The sequence below is a fragment of the Alternaria dauci genome, chromosome 1 (assembly GCF_042100115.1).
Source record: "Alternaria dauci strain A2016 chromosome 1, whole genome shotgun sequence".
NCBI classification, from domain to species: Eukaryota; Fungi; Ascomycota; class Dothideomycetes; order Pleosporales; family Pleosporaceae; genus Alternaria; species Alternaria dauci.
The window spans coordinates 4,559,973-4,583,511 of record NC_091272.1 but is presented as its reverse complement, the minus strand read 5'-3'; the positions used below and the strand labels follow the sequence as shown (position 1 = coordinate 4,583,511).

Genomic DNA, 23,539 nt, shown 5'->3' with positions numbered 1-23,539 from the left:
GACAAGAACAGTGGAAGCTCCAGATGCCGCTCCGTACGCGACTCTCCCTCGTCGCCGTTCTCTCTCTTGGTATATTCGCTGCTGTGGCTGGGATTGTTAGACAGCTTTCCTCTAGTCAGTTCGGAGTCCCGGAGCCATACATCTATGACTCGTATTCTATATGGAACTTCATCGAGCTCGACATGGGTATCATCGCAGCGTCTCTGCCAGCTCTCAAGCCACTGTTTAGCTGGTTTCACGACAATGTCCGAGGTTTGACCGGAAAGTCGAAATCGACAACTACGGATGGTTATCATAGACAGGTGCGCCTGGTGACCGACGACGGCTTTGCCTTGATAGAATATGGCTCGAAAGGAGTGGTCAAGGTCACGTCACGTCCGAAGGAGCGCAATGATAGATGGGTCTTCGATCGGACGAAGAGCAGCCAGGAAAGTATCTTACCGCGTGATGAGAGGCGGAAGATTGCAGGTATTACGGTCACAAAGAGCGTGCGGGTGGAATGATCAAGCCATGCTCGGCGGACTGTATAAGCGCGAATTTCAGACCACAACCACAGAGTACAAACGACTCTTTGTACAACTGACATCATTTCCAACGCTGGAACGTCAACACATTGCACTGCCATATATTTGGGGCGAACCAGATTCACCGGAGAATTGCTGCTTTATGGGCAACCTGTACAAAAGACTGTTAGTCTCTTGCTGCTTTGGGACAAATGCACACCTTTCTTGGACATACTCATCATGCATCTAGAGGCTTCGGTGATCAGAGCATTCATTCCTGGGCCGAGCATACCGACGATGATGGGACTCGGGAGCTTACGGAGATGGTCAACAGGTTCATTAGCGAAACGTTTTGTTATCAACAAGTAACGCCATTCACGCATCCGTCACATATTTCCTACCATCCCAAAATCAGTTCATGACAAGAAGCATAATATGTCCCGACAGATAAATTACAGAGGTCCGACACATGGTTTCAGGCGGTTCCGTACTCAAAGATCGTCGCATTTACTCTTGTCTCGTACAAACCATCTCCTGGAAGGAAATGGGATGCATCCAGCTCGAAATCTGCTGATGGAACAGCGGATTGAGCGAGGCAGGAGACCATTCTACGAAAAGGCAACGCTGGCTTCTAAAGGTTCGCGTCTATGGCGCGCTTCGCTTCGCTCTCTCATGAAGATGGCGAAATCAGCGCATGTATGATATCCAGATTGTGTACGACATGAGTACACAAACTTCACACGCGTGTGACGATGGTGCCACATATGTGGTTGGGCAGAGCAAGCGGAAGAAGACGCGACCCTCGACAGGGAAAGTTTTTCACGATTATGTCATGGCCGCACTAAACTTGTTCCGCTTTAGCGCCTATTCTCCGCGCGCAGTCCATCCCAACATCAGTCCCCCACGGCGTGTTAAGCCCAATGCGCCAATCACAAATGTACGCCAAAGGTGTGCGAGTACTATGCCTAGAAACTTGGATTGGCCTACGGCCTCGCTTGCAGTTGGCAGAGGTTTGGCACGCTGGAATGGTGTGCCGCTAGCTTTGATGCGGCATCCCGTGGATATCCAAGCCGCGTCTGTATAATGAAGATGTGAAATCGCGTAACTTCTTTTCTGTCTCTTTCCATCGAGTCATTTAGATCGTTTCTGTGCGGCCTGGATAACTGTCACTCTCCAGTCATGGCGGCTACTCAGCAGCATGAGAAGACGGCGGCCTCACTTCCCAGCCCTCGTCATGATCCCGAATCGGGCGCGCACCCAATGTCAATCGACAAGGATATAGCAATCAATCTTGTGGGCGAACATGCCCAAGACATCGATCCAGAAACCGAAGCAAAAGTGCTCCGGAAGATCGACTGGTTCTTGATCCCCGCCATGATCGTGGGTATGTCCATCATCACCCATCAGCCTCATTGATACCGAAAATTATCCTAACAACTCACAGGATACGGTCTTGTCTACTACGACAAAGCCATCCTCGGTTCCGCCGCCCTCTTCGGCATGACAGCCGATCTTTCCTTGAGCGTCGTAACAAATGCCTCTACAACACCTCCGACAGTCTCTACCACGCGCCTCTCCTGGGCAACATCCCTCTTCTACTTTGGAATGCTAGCAGGCCTCTACCCCCTAACCTTTGCTCTCCAGCGCTTTAATCTGGGCCGAATCCTGGGCGCTGTTGTACTCCTCTGGTCACTTGTCTGTATGTTGACAGCAGCCGTAACGACGCACCAGGGTCTATTCGCGCAGAGATTCTTCCTCGGCTTCGTAGAAAGCATCATCCCCACTGGTTTCATGACAATAGTCTCATCGTACTACACGCAGCGCGAACAATCCATTCGCCAATCTTGGTGGTTCAGCTCCACAGGCCTCTTCACCATCATCGGCGGTGCGCTAAACTACGGCTTCGCGCAGATAACGTCTGGCTCCTTGCGACGCTGGCAGTACATTTACCTCCTAGCTGGCTGTCTGACTTTCCTCTTCGGCATCTGGTGTTTCTTTATCCCGAATTCCTGTGCGGAAGCCTGGTTTCTCACACCACACGAGCGCGTCGTCGCCGTGGAGCGGCTACGGAAAGGAGCAACAGGCGTCCGATGTCAAAAGATCAAAATGTATCAACTCCGCGAGGCAGCCACGGACATAAAGTTCTATCTTATCTTTATCCTCATGGCATCAGCATATACCGTCAACGGCGCAGTCTCTGGTTTCGGTCCGCTCATTGTAAACACGTTTGGTTGGTCGACCCTCGCATCTATACTCTGGCAATTCCCACTGGGCCTCATCTGTCTCGTTACCATACTCCTTTGCGGCTACTTGTCCGCGCGGATACCGAATATCCGTCTCATCCTCCTGATCCTGCACTGTCTCCCTGTCATCGCGGGATGCGCCATGATCTGGAAGAGCGAGTGGACGTACCACGCGGCTACACCCGTCGCTGGGTATAGCATTGTTGGCACGTTTGGCGCGGTCGTTAGCCAGATCATCGTTGTGGCCATGGCGAATGTGAGCGGGGCAACCAAGAAGAGTGCAATGGCTGGTACGGTATTCGTTGCGTATTGCGTAGGGAATATTGTAGGCCCATTGTTGATCAGAAGCCAGGAGAAAGGAAAGCACTACCCTAGGCTTTGGACCGGGTTGATCATTTGTTATTGTATCACAATTACCTCTGCTGTGGCGCTCTACGCTGTGCTTGCAAGGGAGAACAAGAAGCGAGATGCTCTGCCTGTGGACGAAGAAGAGAGGGACAAGATTGCTTTTATGGATTTGACGGACAAGGAGAACATGTATTTCAGGTACGTTCTGTAAAGTGTTCCTGCTTCACGTTGGTATCAATAGGATCTCCTTGTTGAAGCAACATGATTCGGCGTCAACTGGATGAACATGGGAATGTGTGTGTATTGATAGGAGTTTGTCCATCTTACTACTACAAACTACTTCAGGCGATCCAGAAGCCTGCTCAATTTGGAACTTCGCTCAAATGTACGTCACTCGCATACACCAACGCAAACCTCAACCAGTTTGCAAAAAACGCCAGGAACAACTTGTTCGTTTGCTCTCGTTCGTAAAATTCCCAGCAGTATAAACAAAAAAAAACGTAACAATGATCGCTTCCGGAACGCCGTTTGGCTTGGACCCCTCTAAAGGTCGAGCAGCTCCAAAGTATGTGCTTACTTCGTTGCCCCTCGCCATATGGGGTCGTCACATCTCTCGAAACCCAATGCTGACAAAGAAGAAGAAAAAGACTGAACGATAGGGTATAGTGGAAAGAGATACCATCTGAGGCTAGGAAAACAATACAAAGGGGAACAGTGATTTTGGTTCAATCATCTCGGTCCTCTCGGTCGTGGTCGAACGCCAGCTTCAGTCGCGCTGCGTACTCGAATTGTTGGCCGGCTGATCTCTGGTGTATCAGCCATAGCAGCATCGTAGCTTGGTACCTCGGGACTGGCTGAGCCAGACCGTTGCAGAAGCGGTGCTCGCTCGTCCCAGTTGTATCCGTCTTGGTGATCGGCTGTGTGTCGCAGACTAGGCGAGCCAACGGGGCTGCTGTATTCGGGGGGAAGTTCGCCAGGTTGTAAGAGACCGAGACCTTGGCCTTGGTTTATGGGAATGGTGGTAGTATGATCGTCGCTGGGGCCTTCACCGCCAGTATCTTCATTTGAATCCACAAGACTAAGCGCAGCTAACGAGATATCTGTCGGACTGCGCTGCGGCCCTGGACTTGTCGGCACCTGTCTTCCAAGACGCATCTGCTGGCTGCTAGACCGTCCGTGTCCGTAACCCGCTTGGATGTAACTTCCGGCCATACCTTCACGTATGCCTTCGCGACCAGAGTCCAGAAGAATCGATCCTTGTTCGCTGCCGTATGGTGGTGGAGGAGCCAGACTGCCGGTTTGGGGAGCTAGGCCCCACTTCTTGACGTTGGCTTCGATGAAGACGAAGCCCATTTGGCCAAAGTTGACGTGCACCTGGCAGGGACCGTTTGCGCCGACGGTGGGGAAGAAGTTTTGGGTCTTGAGACCGTGGGCGACGTCGTCGAGTTTCTTGCCGTTTCGTGTGAAGAAGATGGTTCCGGTTCGGGGTCGGTAGCCAACTCCAATGACGTCTCCTTGGACGTAAGCGGGGCCGTAGGCGGATGGCTGGAAGGGCTGGTTGTATCGGCGGTTTCCGTTGGACATGTATGATATCGAGGCTTTGTGGTACCCTGGTGAGTGTTAGCAGGTGGAACAAGTGTTGGCGGTGGTTGTGCACATACCCGGTAATCTGAACAACGGGTAGGGCTTGGTTGTCACGCCTATCGCAATGCTGGTATTCTCGGGCTTCTCGTAGACCTTGGCTTCCCAGTAGTAGACTTCGTTCTGTTTCGGTATCGGGAGATTGCTCTGGACGCTGCACTCGGAGTCGAAGAACTCGATTTCGGTTCGGCCTTCGACGAAGCAGTTGGCGATCTCGAGTTCGGGCTCAAACTCCCAGGCAGACACGCCCTTTTCTTGAATGGCCAGGAATTGCGAGAGAGATATGTCGGTTTGGACTGATTCGGGCGGGTTTGCTTGCACAAAAGCTGCGGGGATTAGCCAATACTCTCGCCAACTACAGAAACGCTCTAGATGACATACCCTTTGCTCTCAGATACTCTGTTCTTTGCAGGTCGTCCATGTCCTCGAGCGCCTCGGCCTCCTCCTTGGCGAATTGCTGCTCGTCGTCATATTCACCAGGCCGCGTTATCCGGTCGAGGAAGATACGGCCCTGGTTGGTGTAGCGGAAATAGTAAACAATGACGGCGATGACAAGACAGACTCCCGCAGCGCCCAGCACGGAGAAGATGCCGATCATGATGCCCTTGGCCGTGGAGCCGAGATTGTTGTTGTATCGTGATAGCCGCACGTCATCGTGGTGCGAGGCCTGGCGGAAGCCTGTGAAGACGGTAGGGTGTGCGGCGGGCGCATTGGGGCTGGCGTAGTAGGAGCGGGAGAGCGTCGTTGGCGGCGAGGCCGGGTGCAGCGGTTCTTGGGGCAGCATTGTGAAGTGCTGTGTGGAGGCCGCCGTCACTGCGAGGCAGGAGGACGCCTGCGACTTGGCGGATGAGGTTGCGATGGGCGCAGGAGTGATGATACGGGCCAGTGGGGCGGTGCTAGCGACACAAACAGCGACGCGATGGGGAGGGGTCGTGGTGAAGGTGCGAATTGCCGTGGACAGCAGCGCGATGTCGCTAGAGAGGGTCGAAGAAATGCGTCGCAGTGTGTGTGCACAGCGTGCGGGAGTGTGATGATGTATTGGCGTGAAGGGTGATGAGATCGGCGTGAGACGTCAAGTGCCTGACGCAGCTTGGCTTGGGATCGCGCGGCAGCTTTGCCACCTCCGCCGGCCTGCACACGACACTCTGCGATGCCCGTCCTGCTTTCTGCCGATCTGCCCGTTACACCTCTGCTGCGAAACACGACGCATTCCAAAATCAACGTGTTCCCTAGTCTCAACCGCCGCTCCTGAGCATGGCGCTGCTAGCAGTCCCTGGCCCTCTCGGTCCGGCGGCACTCTCAACCACAGACACCGTCGCGCCACAGTCCAGACCGCGACACCAACATGGCCTTGCATGGCCACGACAGCACGCCTATGCGCGCTTCTTCTAGAACCCACTGCAGCTACATGTCGTCCTCTGCCTGACCACCACACTGCAGCATACTCCGCACCGAGCCTGCAGTATTCCGAATTTGACTTGTCCGTCACAAGCAAAATACATCGCTAGTCCAGACATGCCAGAAGAGGCATGGCCCAAATTTAGTCCTCGACCGCGATTGCTTTTGTGCCAGGGCGGGGAAACCTGGCATCGCTCTCTGAGGCATTGCCCACTCGTTACCGCAGGTCCTACACACCTGAAACACCAACATCGCAGAGCCGCCCTCAACGGCGCTTCACCAAATAAGGTCCGTGGCTAACGAGACCAAGTCGTACAACACGCACCTTGGTCTGGGAACCTCACCAAAGCACCGAATGTTTTCAACCTCAGCGCCATGCAATTGAGTTTCGAAACTCCCTGCTCATCCCGTCTCGGCGCGGGTCCAGACTAGCAAGTAGTCTCCATGACGTTGACATTCCAAAACCTTCCAGAAATTGATTGCACCCAACAGTCAACTCTCTAGAGTCTCAACATAACATCCTGAGCATCCTGAGCCCACAGATAGACGCCAACACTATCACACCAGGCAGTGTCTTTTATCTAGACCAAGTGCGCTTTCGCTAACAGCACATGTCTCTGCTGATATGCGTTGCGCAGTACTACAGCTCCTGTTCTGTCCATCTCGCGACCTCTCTAATATTATTATAACCCGTTGTCAACCACACTGTTGCATTCTGCTCCGTACCATGGCCAGTAATACTCCGTTGCGACTCTAGGGGGATAGGTAGACAGCCCTACTTGCGTACTGGCGTCTGACGGGGCTGCCAAGCAGTCTCCAGCTTCAGCTTCAGCTTCAGCCTTGAGTGCTTACCTCGTCTTCCAACTCTATGCATCTTCCTACCTGCTGTCTTTCCTCGTCTCATTTTTTGGCTTTTTCCACATGTCCTGTCTCAATCTGTGTTTTGATCCGCATTCTTCACCATGCGCCTTCTGCAACGCAACGACGATGGCGAGTTCAGCCTTACAGAGTTCCTCCCTAGGGAAATTCCGCCTTATGCCATCTTGTCCCATACCTGGGGAAACGAAACGGACGAAGTGCATTATGATGACATAAGGAATGGCACAGGGAAAGACAAGATGGGCTACAGAAAACTTATGTTCTGTGCGAACCAGGCTACCACGGATGGCCTCCGCTACTTCTGGGTAGACACCTGCTGTATCGATAAGTCGAGCAGCGCAGAGCTCAGCGAGGCCATCAACTCCATGTTTCGTTGGTTCCACAACGCTGCTGTTTGCTATGTCTATCTTTCCGACGTTGCGACTAGCACGCAGTTGCAGCATAACAGATGGTTCACACGCGGATGGATGCTTCAAGAACTCATTGCTCCTACTTCAGTCAAGTTCTTCTCCAGAGAGGGCCAATTCATTGGCGATAAGTCTTCGCTGTTACACGAGATCCATGATACCACTGGTATTCCTCTGTCAGCTTTGGAAGGAACACCTTTGTCTGAATTTAGTGTGGCTGAGCGAATGTCATGGGCGAAGAATCGCACGACAGTGCGTGAAGAGGATGCAGCATATTCTCTGATGGGTATATTCGATGTGCATATGCCGATTATATATGGAGAGGGTGGAGAAAATGCGCTTCTTCGGCTTCAGAGAGAGATTGCTCGACGTCAACAGGAGACACGGGCTTCAAGCAATCGTGCTGCCCACCCTGCTCATACAGGCGATGAAAACCCTACGGCTGATGTTTCGTCTCATGCTACTACCTCTCAGCTCATGCGCAACACCTCCACCAGTGCCAGAATGTCAGCAACACGAGACCTGGATTCTGATGATGGAAGCGAGATTGATAGCGTTTTCTCAGACGGCGCATCGTCTGTCTCTTCCGCATCAACTGCCAACCGAAACCCAGTCCAAACCATTGGAATTCGTGAAGTCTCTCGAGCGCTGCTGAGCGAAAAAGAACTGAAAACCATATGTGCTCTCGCCATCTCTAGCGTGGAGCGAAAGAAGGCACATTTGTATATTCGGGGCTTTCTCAGGGACTATGGCCGAGATCTACTGAAAGAGGCTTCCGATAGCAGTCTTGCTATTCAGGCTGCCAAGTTCGTACGTGAATTGGCAGGCCGCATAGCCGATGAGATCATTTGGAGCATAACCGAAGCCACCAATCTGCCACACGCACCAAATAGCAAAGTACAGCAGCAGGACCTGGAGACCTGGCTCTCAACCATCCAGGGCAATAGCATCACCGAAGAACAGAACCAACCAGATTTGGGAGCAGATGGCGATGAATCAGCTGACGAAGAACTCGACGATGACCTACCATTTCCTCATATTGACAGAGTAAAGGGCTTTCTTATCAAATCCGAGGCCTTTCAAGGTCTTTTACTGGCGATGCAGACTTGGTTGAAGGTCGATGAGGTTGACCGAAAGAATATAATCGATCCGGCTACAGACACACCAAAACCGATAGATAGCATAGACATGGCTGAAGAGATACCAAGAGACGCAGCAGACTCTGCTGAAGACCAAGAGCAAACTGAATCAAGAAATGAAGCATCACCCACGGTGGTTGAAATCCAACAGCAGCATGGTGTGGCGGAAGAACAGGTCCGAGGAACTCCGTCTCGCCAACGCGGCGGCAGCTTTAGAGACTTGGTTTCGAGTCTCTTGAACTTCTGGGGCATCTCTTTTTACCTATACGATATTGTGGAGCTTTTTGTTCCTCACGTCCCACAGGGATATAGGAGACTGCGTTGGCGTTGTGTAAGCTCTCGTAATTCTTTCTCTTCACGTATCATTCTTGCTAACCATCCAAGTCCTGCAACACTATCCTATGGGGTGACTTTCCTGTCGAAGATACAGCTGCTTTCGATCGACTAAAACGGCAGCTGTCCTGCCTGGGCGACCCTCTCAATCAACATGCACCTACATCGACAACTCAAACGATCGGAGCTTCCAGTCCTGGAGCCACTGGATCCGCTCCGTCAACACAAACATCCCCAGGTAGTCCGCCTCCAGCCCTGACTAGTACACCGCTTCCTGGCTCAAGCGCTGGTAACATCCCGAGTATCGTACGTCCTATGCCTTCCGGAACAGATTGTGTAGTGGAAATCAACTCACCGCTCAAATATTTTGAAGTTTGCGTAAGCACAGGAAACCATGCCATCGACCATCATGAGGTCGATATTTCACGCATAAGTTCAGACAGCGAGCTGTTTGAGATGATATGGGACAAGTACAACATCAGTCGTGGTATCGGTCTACGGAGACTTTTTCTGCGGCCCAGCGACGTGAACTTTGTCATGGTGAGGGCTCATACATGTACCTGGTGTAGGATATACATGCTAACACTTCCATAGTTTTCCGTCAGTCAGCGCAACCAGTACGGAGCTGGCATCCACAAGAAGCCTGATGAGTTCCCACCACAAGAAGAACTGGACCAGAAGCGCTACCACTACCTTTGCCCTCAAATCAGAATGCCGGTCAACGTCTTTCTTCACTATCTGCATCGAGCGAGATGGAACATATGGGGTGAGCACATGGAAAATACCTGGCTCCAACGCCTTCCCAAGAAGCTCGACAGGAGTTTGCTCGCCGAGGCACAGCTGGCCAAGGTCAATGCACCCGCGAATGAAGACCTTGCGTTTGGGTGGGGAGTACACATCATCGAAGGGCCAAACCACGCTGTACTTGGTCTTCTACTAGCTATTGGAGTAGCTATCGCCTTTCTTGTCTCTGGGCTGCTTGTGGGGTTTGCAAAAACGCAAGAGCAAGGCTTTGGAGTTGGGAATTTTCTCCTCGCAATCCTTGCTAGCACCATGACTGCTGTGTACTTTCAGCTTCAGGATTGACGGATGACATGTACTGTGCGGTTTGTTTGTGTTGTGGGAAGCCTGTCGTCTTGCGTAGGCAAGAGAGGATCAGTTCTGCACTAACCAGAGGCTGCTCAGTTTCTACAGGTATCGTGCTCTTTCGTGTAAGAGAGCTTATCTGAGAATATTTCCACCGGCTCCAACGCGTATTCATAAGCTACGCATTAGTCTCACATGATATTAATGGCACGTGAATAGTAGTACACAAAGTCGTAGGTGTAACCCGAAGTTGACGGTACCCACGGCGCGGTGCAGACTTGGACGACGATTATCAGGCCATGCGTATGCTCAGTAGACTTGGGAAGGATTTGGATTGCGGATAGTGTCGGAAAGAGGTCCAACTGTGTAGCCATGACCGCACGAGAGCGTAATGTAATAATGTCATGCTACACGCAAAGGACGCGAGCAGCCCGATCAACGACCGATCCTCTTTATCGTCAACCCCGTGCCTCTCTGATAATGGATCGAGATGCATCACAACGTGACGTCCGTGATGTTCGTCACCTGACTGCGATAGGTCATTCGCGATTCGACACTGTTTGGGAAGATCTACGGCGATTGATGCCTCTTGGCAAGCAGGAGTACATCCTGCAGATGTCCTTTGTGTTGCATGATTGATGGAATGGCCGGGCACCAGCTCTTTCAATACCTCTCATGCTTCGTTTTAGTGGTGTCTCTACAAGATGTTCTGCGGTGTAGTTCTTCACAAAAAGTGGTTTTCCATGCCGGGAAGCAGTGGAGAAGCCAGTAAGACAAAGCGGAAAGAGCAACTGCGATGCACGTGTTCACTCCAAACATCTCACATGACTTCTGAACAAAGTATCGAGACGTCATGTCTCGAGTGAGGCGACACCGGACGGCGTCGTTCAAAGATCGATCACGACGCAGGTGCTGCAGTACGACGTGTGCGAGAAGCTCCAAGTTGTGCAACAAGCGGCTGATGACAGGTGCCACTTGGAACCCGCAGGCTGTCTCGAGCATATATGCACTGCACGATTGACGAGGCGCCATGATGATGGCGACTTTGTTTGTTCGTGGGGGAAGAGCCGGAGCATGGCATGCCATCGATTGCACGAGTCTCGCAGTCACTTCATCGCCCCTTTCTAGCGAGCCAACCGGACTGGGGACGTCGCAAACAGGCAGGTCGCCCCAGCAGACGCGCACTCGCAAATACGTCGACTTGGCCTCCTTTATACCGCCGCCGCCGCCGCCGTCGTCGTCGCCGTAGTGAAGGCTGACTGCGCTTATATCCTCGACTCAGTCGCACGGCAGCAGCTTCTTCTTACTGTAGCTGCTCACCGCCCGCTGCCGCGCATAATTGGGTCGCACGCAGAACCCACTGCAACGACCCGGCCCCCGCGTCGATTACGAGCAAACTGCACCACACGCAAAATATTGCAGCGCAGGAACTCTTTCGCAAAACGCATCTAAAACATGTTCGTCGCCTTGTAGCCCGCCCTGTTGTCCGCTTCGCACGTGAAAGGCTGGTGAGCGCTGCCCCTCATTGTTAATTCGTCCATGGCTTTCCCCAGCAGAGCTAACCATGGAGCGCACCAGCAGAACCAACTTAAGCCGCCAGGGTCTACTCTTTTTTCTGCCTGCCTTACCTCCGCAGCGCAGCCCTGTTTTTCCATTCATACCCAATCCCAGGGTTGCTAGTCAACTCCCCTCTACATCTCCCCCGCATTGCGAAGCAGACCACACTCCAACATGGCGTGGCAACCCCAAGAAGAGCCCCTGCGGCAGCTGGCGCAGTGTCTGAGGGACTCGCTGAGCGGCAATGATCCGAATGCGCGCAAGAATGCCGGCGAGGTTAGTCTGCTCTTGCTACATACTGCACGACCACATTGTACTGACCGCGGCGACTGTGTAGATGCTCAAATCTGCCCAGACTTCACCTGATATCGACAAGTACCTCGCATACATCTTCTCCAGCAGCCAACCCCCGCCCGTCGTGAACATGGACGCCGCCCAGTATTTTCAGACGCGAGCGGCGGCTGCCGTTATGCTCAAGAACGACGTAAAGACGACGTACAAATCCATGCCCGACTCGACCAAGGACTACATACGATCAGTGATACTCGTGGGACTGTCGGACCCCACCTCACAAATACGGGGCTATGCGGGGAATGTCATAACGGAGATTGTGCGACAGGGCTCCATCATGGGATGGCCCCAGATTCTGTCAGAGCTGGTCGGCATGGTCAGCAACGCGGACGGCAACTCCTCGACACAGGCGCAAGAAGGCGCCATGGGCGCCCTGCTGAAGATCTGCGAGGATAACAGGAAGGCCTTGGACCGCGAATACCAGGGACAAAAGCCCCTCAACTTTATATTCCCGAAGCTACTCGAGCTCACAACGAGTCCCCAGCCTCGGGTACGCGCCGACGCATTGGCCGCTATCAACGTTTTCGTTCCAGAGAAGCCCCAGGCGGTCGTTGCGAACATCGACATGCTACTGAATCAACTCTTCAAACTGGCTGCCGACCCCAGTGAAGACGTGCGGAAACATGTCTGTCGCACCTTTGTCCACATTGCCGACATCGCCCCCCAGATGATCATACCACATATGAGCGGTTTGGTCGATTTCATGGTTGCACAGCAGCGCACGGAGAACAACGCCGATCTGGCTCTGGACGCAGCAGAATTCTGGCTGTGCGCAAGTGAAGACGAGAACATGCGGGACCACCTCGGACCGTATTTGGCCAAGATAATACCCGTTCTGCTATCGAGCATGGTGTACAGCGAGGATGAGATTCTGCGTTTGGAAGGCGAAGAAGAAGATTATGAAGTCGATGACAGGGAGCAAGACATCAAGCCCACTTTCGCATCAAACAAGGCCGCAAGACTTACCACCAACGCGAACGGCGAGACAGTCCCAGCATCTAATGGAGCATCCGGACCCTCAGCAGATGACGGCGACCTGAGTGAGGGCGAGATTGACGATTTCGATGACGACGACGACGACGAATTTGGTGACCCTGAGGAGCAGTGGAATTTGCGAAAGTGCTCGGCTGCGGCCCTCGATGTCCTCGCATCCGTCTTCCACGAAGCTGTGTTCCAGGCGACTCTTCCGTACTTGACAGATAACCTCAACCATGCAGAATGGCCCAACCGGGAGTCTGCGGTCCTGGCTCTCGGCGCAATTGCGGATGGCTGTATGTCAGTTGTTGAGCCGCATCTTCCCATGCTGACTCCTTTCCTCATAACTCTACTGAATGACCCAAAGCCTGTTGTTCGTCAAATAACTTGTTGGACACTTGGACGCTACTCGGGATGGGCGGCACATCTCGACGCTGCTGGCAAGAAACAATTCTTCGAGCCAGTCATGGAAGGCATCTTGATGAAGATGCTCGACAGAAACAAACGCGTGCAGGAAGCTGCGGCGTCGGCCTTTGCAAACCTCGAAGAGAAGGCCAACACTGAGCTCGAAGATTACTGTGGCGTCATCGTTCAGCAATTCGTGCAGTGCTTTTCCATGTACAAGGACCGGAATATGTTCATCCTTTACGACTGTGTTCAGACCCTAGCCGAGCACGTGGGACCTAAGCTATCTGAAGACAAACTCGTCCAAACACTGATGCCTGCACTTCTTCAGCGGTGGAACAAGGTGTCGGACCAATCAAGAGAAATGTTCCCATTGCTTGAGTGTCTCTCATACGTGGCCACAGCTCTCGGACACACATTTGCGCCATATGCAGCCGGCATATTTGCTCGGTGCATGAAGATCATTCACCGCAACCTCGAAGAAGGCGTCATGGCAGCTGAGATAAACGGTTTCGAGCCTCCAGACAAGGACTTCTTGGTGACAAGCTTGGACTTACTCAGCGCAATCATCCAAGCTCTGAGCTCCCAAGACAGCGCCACACTGGTTACACAAGCATCCAACTTCTTCGAATTACTAGTCATCTGCATGAGGGACCAGAACAACGATGTGCGGCAATCGGCCTACGCGCTCCTCGGCGACTGTGCCATCTACGTCTTTCAACAACTCAAGCCGCATCTACAACCTATCCTCAAAACTCTCATTACACAGCTAGAAGTTGCTCAGATAGACGCTTCAAGCCTGGACACTGGATATTCAGTCATTAACAATGCCTGCTGGTCCGTTGGCGAGATTGCCATGTGTGAGGGAGAAGGCATGCAGCCGTACGTTGGAGAATTACTGCAAAAGCTGGGTAGCATTCTATTTGACGAGCGGGTTCCAGAGTCTCTGAACGAGAACGCAGCCATCGCCTTGGGTCGCCTAGGTCTTGGATGTGCGCCCTTACTCGCCCCACATCTTGCCCAGATCGCTCCTCCTTTCCTTCGTGCTATCAGGAAAGTCCAGTGGACGGACGAGAAATGTCACGCCCTCACTGGCTTTATGTTGGTTGTGTTGGCCAACCCTGGCGCTATGGAGCAATCGCTTCTCGAGTTCTTCAACGACATGTCGATGGCCGATCGAAATGTTGTAAGGGGTCCTACCGCTGGAGTACAGGTTTATGAGACTTTCCAAAAGGTAAAATTACGCCGACTCTTGATTCCAATACGCACATCCAGCTAACGCTTCGAAACAGGTCATTCAAACATACAAGGGCATGATTGGCGATTTCGACGCCTTCCTTGGAGGCCTTCCTACCGAACAACAAGCCCGCTTCCGCGAACTGTACTCCGTTTAAACGAATTGAAAAGTATCGAATTCCCATCATCATTACATATGTGACTACTGCGGGCGTTGAATAAGGATATGTCTGGTTAGAGGAAGAGATGGAAATACCAACAGGCACGCTCATATTCCCACTATGTAGCGGAGATGTGTGCGAGCCTGATAGGAGGAGGATATGGAACAGTGATAGCATTTTCGGCAATAGGGGCGGCATTTATATAGAACATGTGCTTTTCTCCAGCGAGCGCAGCTTTGAATTTCACCACGAGTAAGAGACGATGATACGTACGAACATTTCAAAGGCGTTTTTTTTTTCCTTCATCAATGAAGCCATAGTATAGTAGGTAGCGTAGGTTAGTCTAGTTAGTTTCAGTTTTCATTTCTCCTATACTTTCCATCCGTGGAGCAGGTGCGATGAATAGCATTCCAGCGTTTGTTCTCGTGTCAAGTATATTGGTACCGTGTTGCTGGCTGCGTATTTTTGGCTCGACGAGGGACTGAACAAGGCCTGTGATACTTGGATAATGATTGAGCAACCGAGATGCGCCGTCTGGGCACCAACAAATATCCGTTGATTATCATTCTCTCATAATCGCCACCCCCCTTGACTGCCACTGTACACCTCGCAATACGTGTCTGACAATCACGAGCCCTACAAATCAAAAAATACAGGGAGGGCTGCATAAACTTGCTGCCAATAGTTTCTATAGTCCAGGTATATGGGCTTATTGTGCAACACCCTTGTCGCCTCTTGGGCCTCAATCATACGCAATGACTATAAGCACAACCCCTCTTTCGTTACTTATCCCCTTTTCATCAATTAGGTACCTCCGGATTGGGTTTCGACAATGCATATTTGGCAAGTGGGTAGGACAGGGTCACCGTAAACGTTAAGTAGCCCTGTCTCAACGTTGCCCAAAGAGTTATCCGATATGATCCGAACGACGATGGGACTTTTGGCACGTTCTACAGTATGCGTACATGCATGCAGCTGTTGATCTGCGCAAGGAAATGCCGAAAAGCTTCTTTTCAATGAGATGGACGAAATAGGCAGGAGGTATACTTGGTCATGACCTTAGGCCCGATTCTCCGTTTGGTACTGTTGGGATTTCAGTTGTCCACTTCATTGCGGAGAACTCGGATGCTACCATGGGGTTGTTACTATTCGCAACGGTAATCATTGGTGTTGTTCTCACCACGAGTGTGTATAGTCGCCTCTGAGTCTCCTGGTGGAGACCATTTGTACCGGGTGGCAATGATCATCGGGTTGTGCTTTGGGGAACGGTGGATTGTATGGCTTTGGTGTTGATTCGCTGGGTTATGATCATCACTGTTGACGAGGTTTGATTAAGCAGATACTTGACGCCCTTGGTACCTTGTTTGGGGCGCAATTGAACAGTGGTCTTCTTTGTTCTTGTTTATGAGCTTGATTCACTGTTACCAAAAGTCCTTACCTAGGTACGTTCTCGCAGTCTCGTCTCAAGAGGTTCTTCTCCAAGACTCAACTATATCATACTATATCAGCTTTAGTATTGCATGAGCATTGGCGCTCATTGGGGCGGTGTACCTCAAGCCAGTAGGATTAAGCAAACCTTGGAAGTATCTCAACAGATACATCCATGCCGCATCGCCCATGTAACCATGTAACCATGTCGTGCACTGTTGCTCGTTCTCATGAAGAGCTCATAAAAACAAGGACATGATCATCTTGTTGTCGCTGTCTCTTTCCCGGTGTGCGAACTGGCCGATAATGGAGCCCAGCTGTCAATTGCTCCGAAGAATATAGTTACGAAGCATCGATGATTATTATGTACCCTCTAAACTTGATGAGAATACGGAAGGGCTAGGATTAACCTCCTGTCAAAGGAGTGCAAATACCAACAAGGTGCTCTTTTTCGAATACTCGGGTCCAGCCACGCTCCTCTAGGATCTTGCTTCTAGCAATGATCATGACATGACCGTCCCACCCTATCCATACCCGGCACATCCCGTGTCCGCTCCAAGCGCTCGGTACCGCCGATGGAACCAAGGTCATCAACGGAAACCACGGTCAGCAACGAACAGAATATCGGCAGCATGTAACGTTGCCGTGATGTGAAACAATGCCGAATACCTCAGCTGCGACCGAGGTGATGAGCTATGGAGAAATGACAAATTTTCCCATGCTTTACGACTCAGTATACCCAGCGCCGATCGTGTGGAGATCAATCTATTTATTGAGGGATATCCGTCCGAGGACGATGACTTGCCAGATTTGCAATATTACGGCCGCTCCGAATGTTTCATGTTACGGGTCGAATTGCACACGTTGTTGGCACAATGCGATGAAACATAACCTTGGAAGTGTTGTCATGATACGTCAGCGGCTATACATGTGGTATTGACTTGACAATGCCTTAGACTTGTTAGGGTGATTAATAACTGTATACTTTGGTTAGCCTGCATAGTCGCTTTTGTGCGACAATATATTGGCAATATGAAGGATTGAGGTTGGGATGTAGGATCACCGCTATGCTGTATGTATTGTAGATGATGATGTCTGTCGATGTGTGTTCAGCCAGTAGTGGAGAAAGACGTCAACAGCCGGAGCAATTATCACAGTGCACGCAACGGTCCGTGATGCGCGGAGAGTATGTGTGTGTGTGTGTGTTTGCTTGTGTAGCCTGCCACACTTGCCGGTAGAGTCGCTTCCGCGCCAATGATAGGACAGGGCGCGACGCTTTTTATAGCTCTTTACCGACGGGTGGAGAAGAATGCATTGCAAGGTGGTGCAGACAGAAAGTGTGGCTTGCAGATGGGTGGAGTAAGTGTATTGCACGCTGAAGATCGGGTTGTTAAACATGCATTTCGGCTGATATGTGTTGCTATCGTGTGACTTACTGTATGGTGTCGCAAAATGAAGCCCCTTCAGATTTCATAAAAAAATGTGCATAGAGCACGTTTAGATGTTATGTTGTGGTCACTGAATTAGTTAGCGCACAATCGTCTTAGTGTACGCTGAAAAGGCCGATGGTCGGAAAAGACCGAAAGCACGATGAAGAGATGCGAGTGGAGAGGTGTCTTGTTAACCCTAGTCTCAGAACCCCAGAGAAAACATGGCTGCATGGGTCGCCCTCGATGCAGGTCGGCTGCAGGTTCCCAGGGTAAAAGACCTTAATCCTAAGAATAGCTCTTCTGGATCTATGCCAACCAAACACCTGCTTGACGTAGTCCAGTGGCTCTACTCGGACTAGGCTGCGAATACACATTCTGTCGCATGAACCTGCTTTGGAGCAGTCCGCCATGTCCATCAGCAAAGTTCTAGCCTCGGTGGTTGGAGAGGAGTTGCTGATTGGCGCAGTGGTGTTACTACTGGTTCCTTTCTTAGAACTCGTGTCTTGTGGCAGCTACTTTCTGCTCGACCACGGCAATGAGCGTGGGCAGGACGTCATAGCCACCAGTCGGATGCTAGGGATGTCGGCGAGGAAACTCTGAGAGACATTGTTACAGCAGCAGCGACTGATGGCACGCAGCATGTCGTGATTAGGCATACACCAGCAAGGTTGCGTAATTACTGCATGGGCTGCTGGCTCCCGCGAACAAGCATTCTCCGCTGCATCACATATTTGGCAAACGACGCGGGGGAGATTTGGCTTTACCCAGTATTGCGATGGTGTTGAGCGTAGGCGAAAGACGTCGAGTCGTGGGAGCGGAGGCCATGGCCTGCTTAATCATCGCGCTGGCGGCTCTTCTGTCGATAGCGGACAGACAAGAATAGAGCAAAGTCCGCCGCCACTGCTCGGCGCTACTCAATGCGAAAGTAGCGGTATGGATGGATGGGCCAGCGTAGTATCGATAGAAAGTGAAGCCAGCGCAGGCACCATGGTCAGCGCGATGGACAGTGTAGACCCTTTTTGTCTGCGGTCTGGTGACAGGTGACGCACGGAGGGCTATTTTTGACCTGGAGATATTGGAGGGCCCCGGCTTCCGCAGTGTTTAGCGATGTCTGCCATTGTGGCATCAGCAACCTCAGTGTGATTCGCGTATGGCGACCTCATCAATGCGAATTGCGCAGCAGCAGGACCTTTTTCGCTGGCACGCACTCGCGCTCCATTCGACGGCCATGGCGCGGCTCGTTGTGGCGCCCTGCTCACTCTGACATCTGGAGCAGTGTGCGAAAAAAATTTAGCAGCGCGCGCCCCGAAGCTGACCCGGGCGACCATGGCATGCTGCCTTCCTTCACCCACTATTATTCATGCGGCTTCGAACTACCCGTTACAGCATGGCCAGCGAGCTATCCATGTGCTACTGGTCGATCGTTCTCCACGCACGGCCCGCGAAGGTGTTGGCGTTTCCTCGGTCGTCGGACCTGAATGGCTGTTTTTCACGCCTCTTGCGCCCTGAGCCCGAGCTCCCAGCTGGAGCAGCTCATGCACCTGCACGCTCAAACGTCTCCGTCTCAGGCGGATTGACAGGGGCTTTGACCAGAAGACCACCCTCTGCTGCATCTGATCCATGGCCGTCGGCGAACTAGCACCTTCACACAGCACCCTAGGCCTGGGCTCAGTCCTCGCCAGCCAAGGGGGGGCCTCTTCATTCATCCAAACACGCCTGATCTTCTTTCAAGTACAGGGTCGATGCATGCCAGAAAGCGCCCTTGAAGACGGACGCCAGAGGCTTCATGGCTCGCTGGAAGCTTAATCCCCACAGGAGTTACACTGGGGCTATGTCATACGAGCATGAGCCATCCGGTGCCATCTGGCAATCAGTCACTCCATCAACTGGTAGCTCCCGCAAGCTTCTCTGCCCTCCCTGCTAGCCTCTCCCGTCTCGCGGGCTGCCATCCAAGTCCCTCTTCCGCCGCTCGTGGCGTCACTGCTATTTGTGTGGACGCTACTTGGGTGCTAGCCCTACTTGGCCCCGTTTCTTGACGTTTTGTCGTCTTTGGGACCGAGCACATGTCACCCTGCGCTTTGGCTCGCATACCACCCAAGTCCCTTCTTCAGCCTGGCGAGCCTCTAGTCTCGTAGCCTTGTCCTGATCCTGCATGGTCATTGTGCAGGGGGGGCCATGTTGCAGACGAGCTTGACCACTTCCGCTGTCACTTCGTCCTGTCGTACCCTCGTAGCGTGTCCGCCGGAGGTATTGCTGGCCTTGCGTCAATATCTCTCAAGCCCTCGAGCTCTCTAAGCACCTCTCATCTGCACTCTGCACTATATATCACCATAACGCCCATCGCCAGCCTCCAAATCAACACCCTGTCCAATTTAGTCACCGGTTTCGACCCCATTACCCTCGCTTTATCAACCGCCCGCTAGATCTACCGCCTGCATATACACAGCCCCTCGCCTATCCTACCTTCCTGTCCATCTGGTATAGCACACGACGAGAGAAAGCTGTCTACGACTCCACCTGTACCCTGACGATTGCGACGACGACCACGCCGTACGATTCACTTCCCACTTTCGCTAAATTACTCCACCTTTCCTCTTGAAAAAGAAAATGGCCGGACCCGGTGGAGGCCCTTCAAGGCGCAGCCATACCAAGTCCCGAAAGGGATGTAAAACGTGCAAGAGGCGGCATATTCGCTGTGATGAAACATTCCCGCAATGGTATGTACCAACATGTCTTCAATTGACGCCCCATGTATCTAACTTTGTATCAGCCGCAACTGCACCAAGCACCAGGTTCGCTGCGACTACATGGACAGTCCAACTGCCATGATGCCAGAATCTCCCCAGTCTTCCCAGCAGCCCAACCTGCTCTGGACGCCTGAGATCGAGGCCACCATTGAACTCTGGAGACAGACGGGAGAGTTTCCTTTCCCCGAGCTTCGAGTATACCCACAACCGCAATGGCGCGCCTTAACGACGGTTGATCTCCGTCTGGTACACCATCTTTCGTCTATTTCGAATGAAATGTTCAGGAATAGGACATCGAAATCTACTCTTTGGACCGACATGATGCCCAAGTACGCACCAGACACCCCAAGCGACCATGTCCAGAAGCGCCACTAACATGTGTAGATTCTTGAGCATAGCCGCAACCCATCCATTCGTTATGCATAGCATCCTCGCATTCTCTGCCTCGCATTTGGCGTGGATCTCTCAGTCTACAGAAACCCGAAACCTTGCATTCCACCACGCAAGTCTTGCGCTGAAGGGTTTGCACGACGGCATCACCAACTTCACCAAGCACAACTCGGACGCAGTGCTTGCGGCGTCTCTCCTGCTTGCATGGCAGGCGACAGATTGGTACGGAAGAGCCGCTCTGAATTGGGACAACCCAAACTAACATGGTCATTTAGGCGAGGCTGGGCCTCTCTGGTCACAGGCACCAAGACCGTCATCCAATCTATGCAGCCCTGGAGGCATGAGTCTCTGTTCGCTGACTACATTGCCGAGCATACCCCTATGCCAAACCGACATTTTATGAACCCCATCAGTACCCCAATATCTCCGGAAGCGCGAAGAGAGCACATGAACGCCCTGGTCGACATTCACGCCTCCTTGCAACGATTGCAGCCCTATCTCGTCCGTAATGAACAGGAATCGAAATGGGTCGACCAGCTGAAGGGCTATCTCGACCGCCTGAGATCCTCCAACCAGCCGCAAAGTCCCGAGGAACAATTCAACCAGCTGTACGCATTGCGAAAGTGGCTATTCTGGGTTCCAATCTCACTCCTCGCCGCCAAACGGGGGGACGTCAATGTCCTGATTGTTCTCGCGCACTTTTACGCTACCGCACTAGCCTTGGAGCCAATGTTCCCAGATGTTGCGTCTGTCTTTGTCGCGGACCTTTCCCTTCGTCCATTGGAAGAGATCAACAACCTGGTCCAAGGCTTCCAAGACCCACGATATGATTCACGGCTGCAAACCATGTCCTATCTTGTGCAGTTCCCCCTTGATATGGTTTCTTCGTACAAGACTAGGCGGGAGTGGTCACGGCAGCAAATGTCATCCATCTCTCCGATGCAGCAGCAGTCTGCATATGCACTGGAGAGTATCAATCTGGATCTGGAGAACCATATCGCGCAGTATAGCTACGGCCAAAGCCTCTCTCCTGCTTTTGCTCCGTCACCGCTTACCTTCCTTCCTCCTGGCATGACTTCTGCGCCGACGTCACCGTATCTTGAAGTTCCCCGATCTGGCACTGTCGACACATATGGCACAGCTAGCAGCTATGCATCTTCGAGTAGCTATGCGTCTCCGCTGGGGTCACCTGCAGCACTGCTACCGCCTTATTCGGCCCCACAAGAACATGCATTCGCATTTGGAATGCAATCTGGTTATCCCAGCGGGTTCGTGGCTACACCTATCTGGACGTGAACGAACGCGCGCTGAACGATCCCCCAGGAACCCAATGACTATGCCGATGCAGATTGTCGCTTCTCAACCTCATCACCATAGTCCCATGTCGGATGCTGGAAACGCACAAGGCCAGACGACGACTGCGGGGTACGTACCAAGCCAGTACAGTCACGCCTGAGAGAGCATCGTCTCGACGGAAATTGTAGGAACCATGCCGGCGCAACGAATCATCACATCCGTCCGGCCCGTCCTCGTCGTCTCCACCGTTGCGTGAGAGGAACAATTTCCGATCGATTGATCTCTGCCCATCACCAGCCAGAGTCGGACCTATGAGAAGCCACCACTGGCAAGGTGTTGTGGCTTCCGCCGTAAGCCGTTCACGGACTGCGTGCCCCGGCGCTTCGGCGCAATATCCGGAGAGACGCAAGGTGGACGGAACAGCAAGCGGACACGTTTTGCACTACCATGCAATAGGCACATGCTCCCCTGTTGGGTCGGCCGCGGTTGGACCGGAGTTCGCGACAAGGTAGGAAACGGTACTGGAGGTGCGGGACTGGTGCCCGGCATACGTGGAGAAGGCTCGTCAGGCACTCGCAGACGCGCGACATGGACATGGGCAAACGAAACAAGGGAAGCAACTGCATTGGGCGTGGAGCTGCGGCGATGAGTACTACTTTCTGAGCAGAGTTTCCTCATCGAGAGGAGTCCGCACTTCCCCGAGTACAGCGCAAGGATACTTAGGCACCAGCAGATAGCATGCACAGAAGAATTAAGGTTGTCCAGTATGGTCCTAGTCTCTCAGCCCTAGTCGTAGCCCCTCCATGTGATGGCCAGGGTCTGTCCTGCATGGCTCGCTTCAAGGATGGACACAGGTCAGCTACCAATTTTAGCTCTGCGCAACCAATGGCACCTCACTACCCCACCATCGCTTCTCAATTACCAACCCGGCAGCGCGGGTTTACGTACAAGCATACTGCCGACTAAGGATTACCATTGCAGCCCTCGCGATTCCTTCGTTGCTGCCAGGTCAAACTGCGCTCTTTTCCGGGCTGGGCAACCCTGACGGAACGGGTTTGGGATCGAGACACACAACGTGCGCTAAGGTATGACCTACAGGGAGGGACGAGCTTGATGTCATTCCAGTCCGCTGGATCGCTTTCGGCGGGTAGCGGCTTAAGGTTTGCTGGCCAATCCAGCCACGCGTACGTGCATCTTGCTATTCAATCAGCGACACCTGAGCCATTCTCCTTTGGTCTTGGATTGCGAGACGTCAGTGACCTTGCACCGCCACAGAATCCCCCGGCTTGGCAGCCTACCATGCTGTGAAGACCGGTCAACGTTTGACCATGTAGGGCTGATCTCGAGACCCGATGCTACCAACGCACACGTTGTTTTAGTTGCGGTTTTGCAATCAGATGGCCCCTTCAGATCGAATGAGCCTTTGCAGGATTGCACCCACAGGATCGGCATCCATGCAAGCCACGGGTGTAATGAGGAAGGTGCAAGCGCATCAGACAAATCAATGTTGGCTTTCTGGCATGTCTTCCGCTTCTCTCTGCCTTTGTCGCTTTACTTGCATCGCAATACTTGCTTGTCAAAACATG

The 23,539-nt window shown here is 52.5% G+C and overlaps 5 protein-coding genes across 5 annotated transcripts; 4 read left to right on the top strand and 1 right to left on the bottom strand.

The window, feature by feature from the left end:
- Window positions 1-1,682: 1,682 nt before the first annotated feature.
- ACET3X_001432 (uncharacterized protein) lies at window positions 1,683-3,305 on the top strand (the record flags this gene model as incomplete). Its single annotated transcript, XM_069446723.1, has 2 exons — window positions 1,683-1,887; window positions 1,948-3,305. The coding sequence occupies 2 exons, from the start codon at window positions 1,683-1,685 to the stop codon at window positions 3,303-3,305; spliced, it is 1,563 nt and encodes a 520-aa protein (XP_069311674.1).
- A 518-nt stretch (window positions 3,306-3,823) lies between these two features.
- ACET3X_001431 (uncharacterized protein) lies at window positions 3,824-5,519 on the bottom strand (the record flags this gene model as incomplete). The annotated part of the gene is made up of 3 exons (XM_069446722.1): window positions 3,824-4,704; window positions 4,756-5,061; window positions 5,117-5,519. 3 exons carry the CDS (start codon window positions 5,517-5,519, stop codon window positions 3,824-3,826), a joined length of 1,590 nt encoding a protein of 529 aa, XP_069311673.1.
- Window positions 5,520-7,923: 2,404 nt separating this feature from the next.
- On the top strand, window positions 7,924-9,977 carry ACET3X_001430 (uncharacterized protein; the record flags this gene model as incomplete). Its single annotated transcript, XM_069446720.1, has 3 exons — window positions 7,924-8,889; window positions 8,943-9,431; window positions 9,486-9,977. The coding sequence occupies 3 exons, from the start codon at window positions 7,924-7,926 to the stop codon at window positions 9,975-9,977; spliced, it is 1,947 nt and encodes a 648-aa protein (XP_069311672.1).
- A 1,233-nt stretch (window positions 9,978-11,210) lies between these two features.
- On the top strand, window positions 11,211-15,201 carry ACET3X_001429 (uncharacterized protein). The gene is made up of 4 exons (XM_069446719.1): window positions 11,211-11,485; window positions 11,556-11,810; window positions 11,872-14,499; window positions 14,558-15,201. The coding sequence occupies exons 2-4, from the start codon at window positions 11,709-11,711 to the stop codon at window positions 14,657-14,659; spliced, it is 2,832 nt and encodes a 943-aa protein (XP_069311671.1). The 5' UTR covers window positions 11,211-11,485; window positions 11,556-11,708; the 3' UTR covers window positions 14,660-15,201.
- A 4,612-nt stretch (window positions 15,202-19,813) lies between these two features.
- On the top strand, window positions 19,814-22,716 carry ACET3X_001428 (uncharacterized protein). The gene is made up of 5 exons (XM_069446718.1): window positions 19,814-20,237; window positions 20,291-20,596; window positions 20,652-20,879; window positions 20,933-21,925; window positions 21,981-22,716. Exons 1-5 carry the CDS (start codon window positions 20,128-20,130, stop codon window positions 22,111-22,113), a joined length of 1,770 nt encoding a protein of 589 aa, XP_069311670.1. The 5' UTR covers window positions 19,814-20,127; the 3' UTR covers window positions 22,114-22,716.
- Window positions 22,717-23,539: the final 823 nt, after the last annotated feature.

What these genes read in the sequence shown, in the direction of transcription:
- ACET3X_001428 (XM_069446718.1), top strand. Translation starts at nt 20,128, where the DNA reads ATGGCCGGACCCGGTGGAGGCCCTTCAAGGCGCAGCCATACCAAGTCC. An exon ending in GCATGGCAGGCGACAGATTG is followed by an intron (nt 20,880 to 20,932) that starts GTACGGAAGAGC and finishes ATGGTCATTTAG; the next exon opens with GCGAGGCTGGGCCTCTCTGG. An exon ending in CAATCTGGTTATCCCAGCGG is followed by an intron (nt 21,926 to 21,980) that starts GTTCGTGGCTAC and finishes ACGATCCCCCAG; the next exon opens with GAACCCAATGACTATGCCGA.
- ACET3X_001429 (XM_069446719.1), top strand. Translation starts at nt 11,709, where the DNA reads ATGGCGTGGCAACCCCAAGAAGAGCCCCTGCGGCAGCTGGCGCAGTGT. An exon ending in CGCGCAAGAATGCCGGCGAG is followed by an intron (nt 11,811 to 11,871) that starts GTTAGTCTGCTC and finishes GCGACTGTGTAG; the next exon opens with ATGCTCAAATCTGCCCAGAC. An exon ending in TTTATGAGACTTTCCAAAAG is followed by an intron (nt 14,500 to 14,557) that starts GTAAAATTACGC and finishes GCTTCGAAACAG; the next exon opens with GTCATTCAAACATACAAGGG.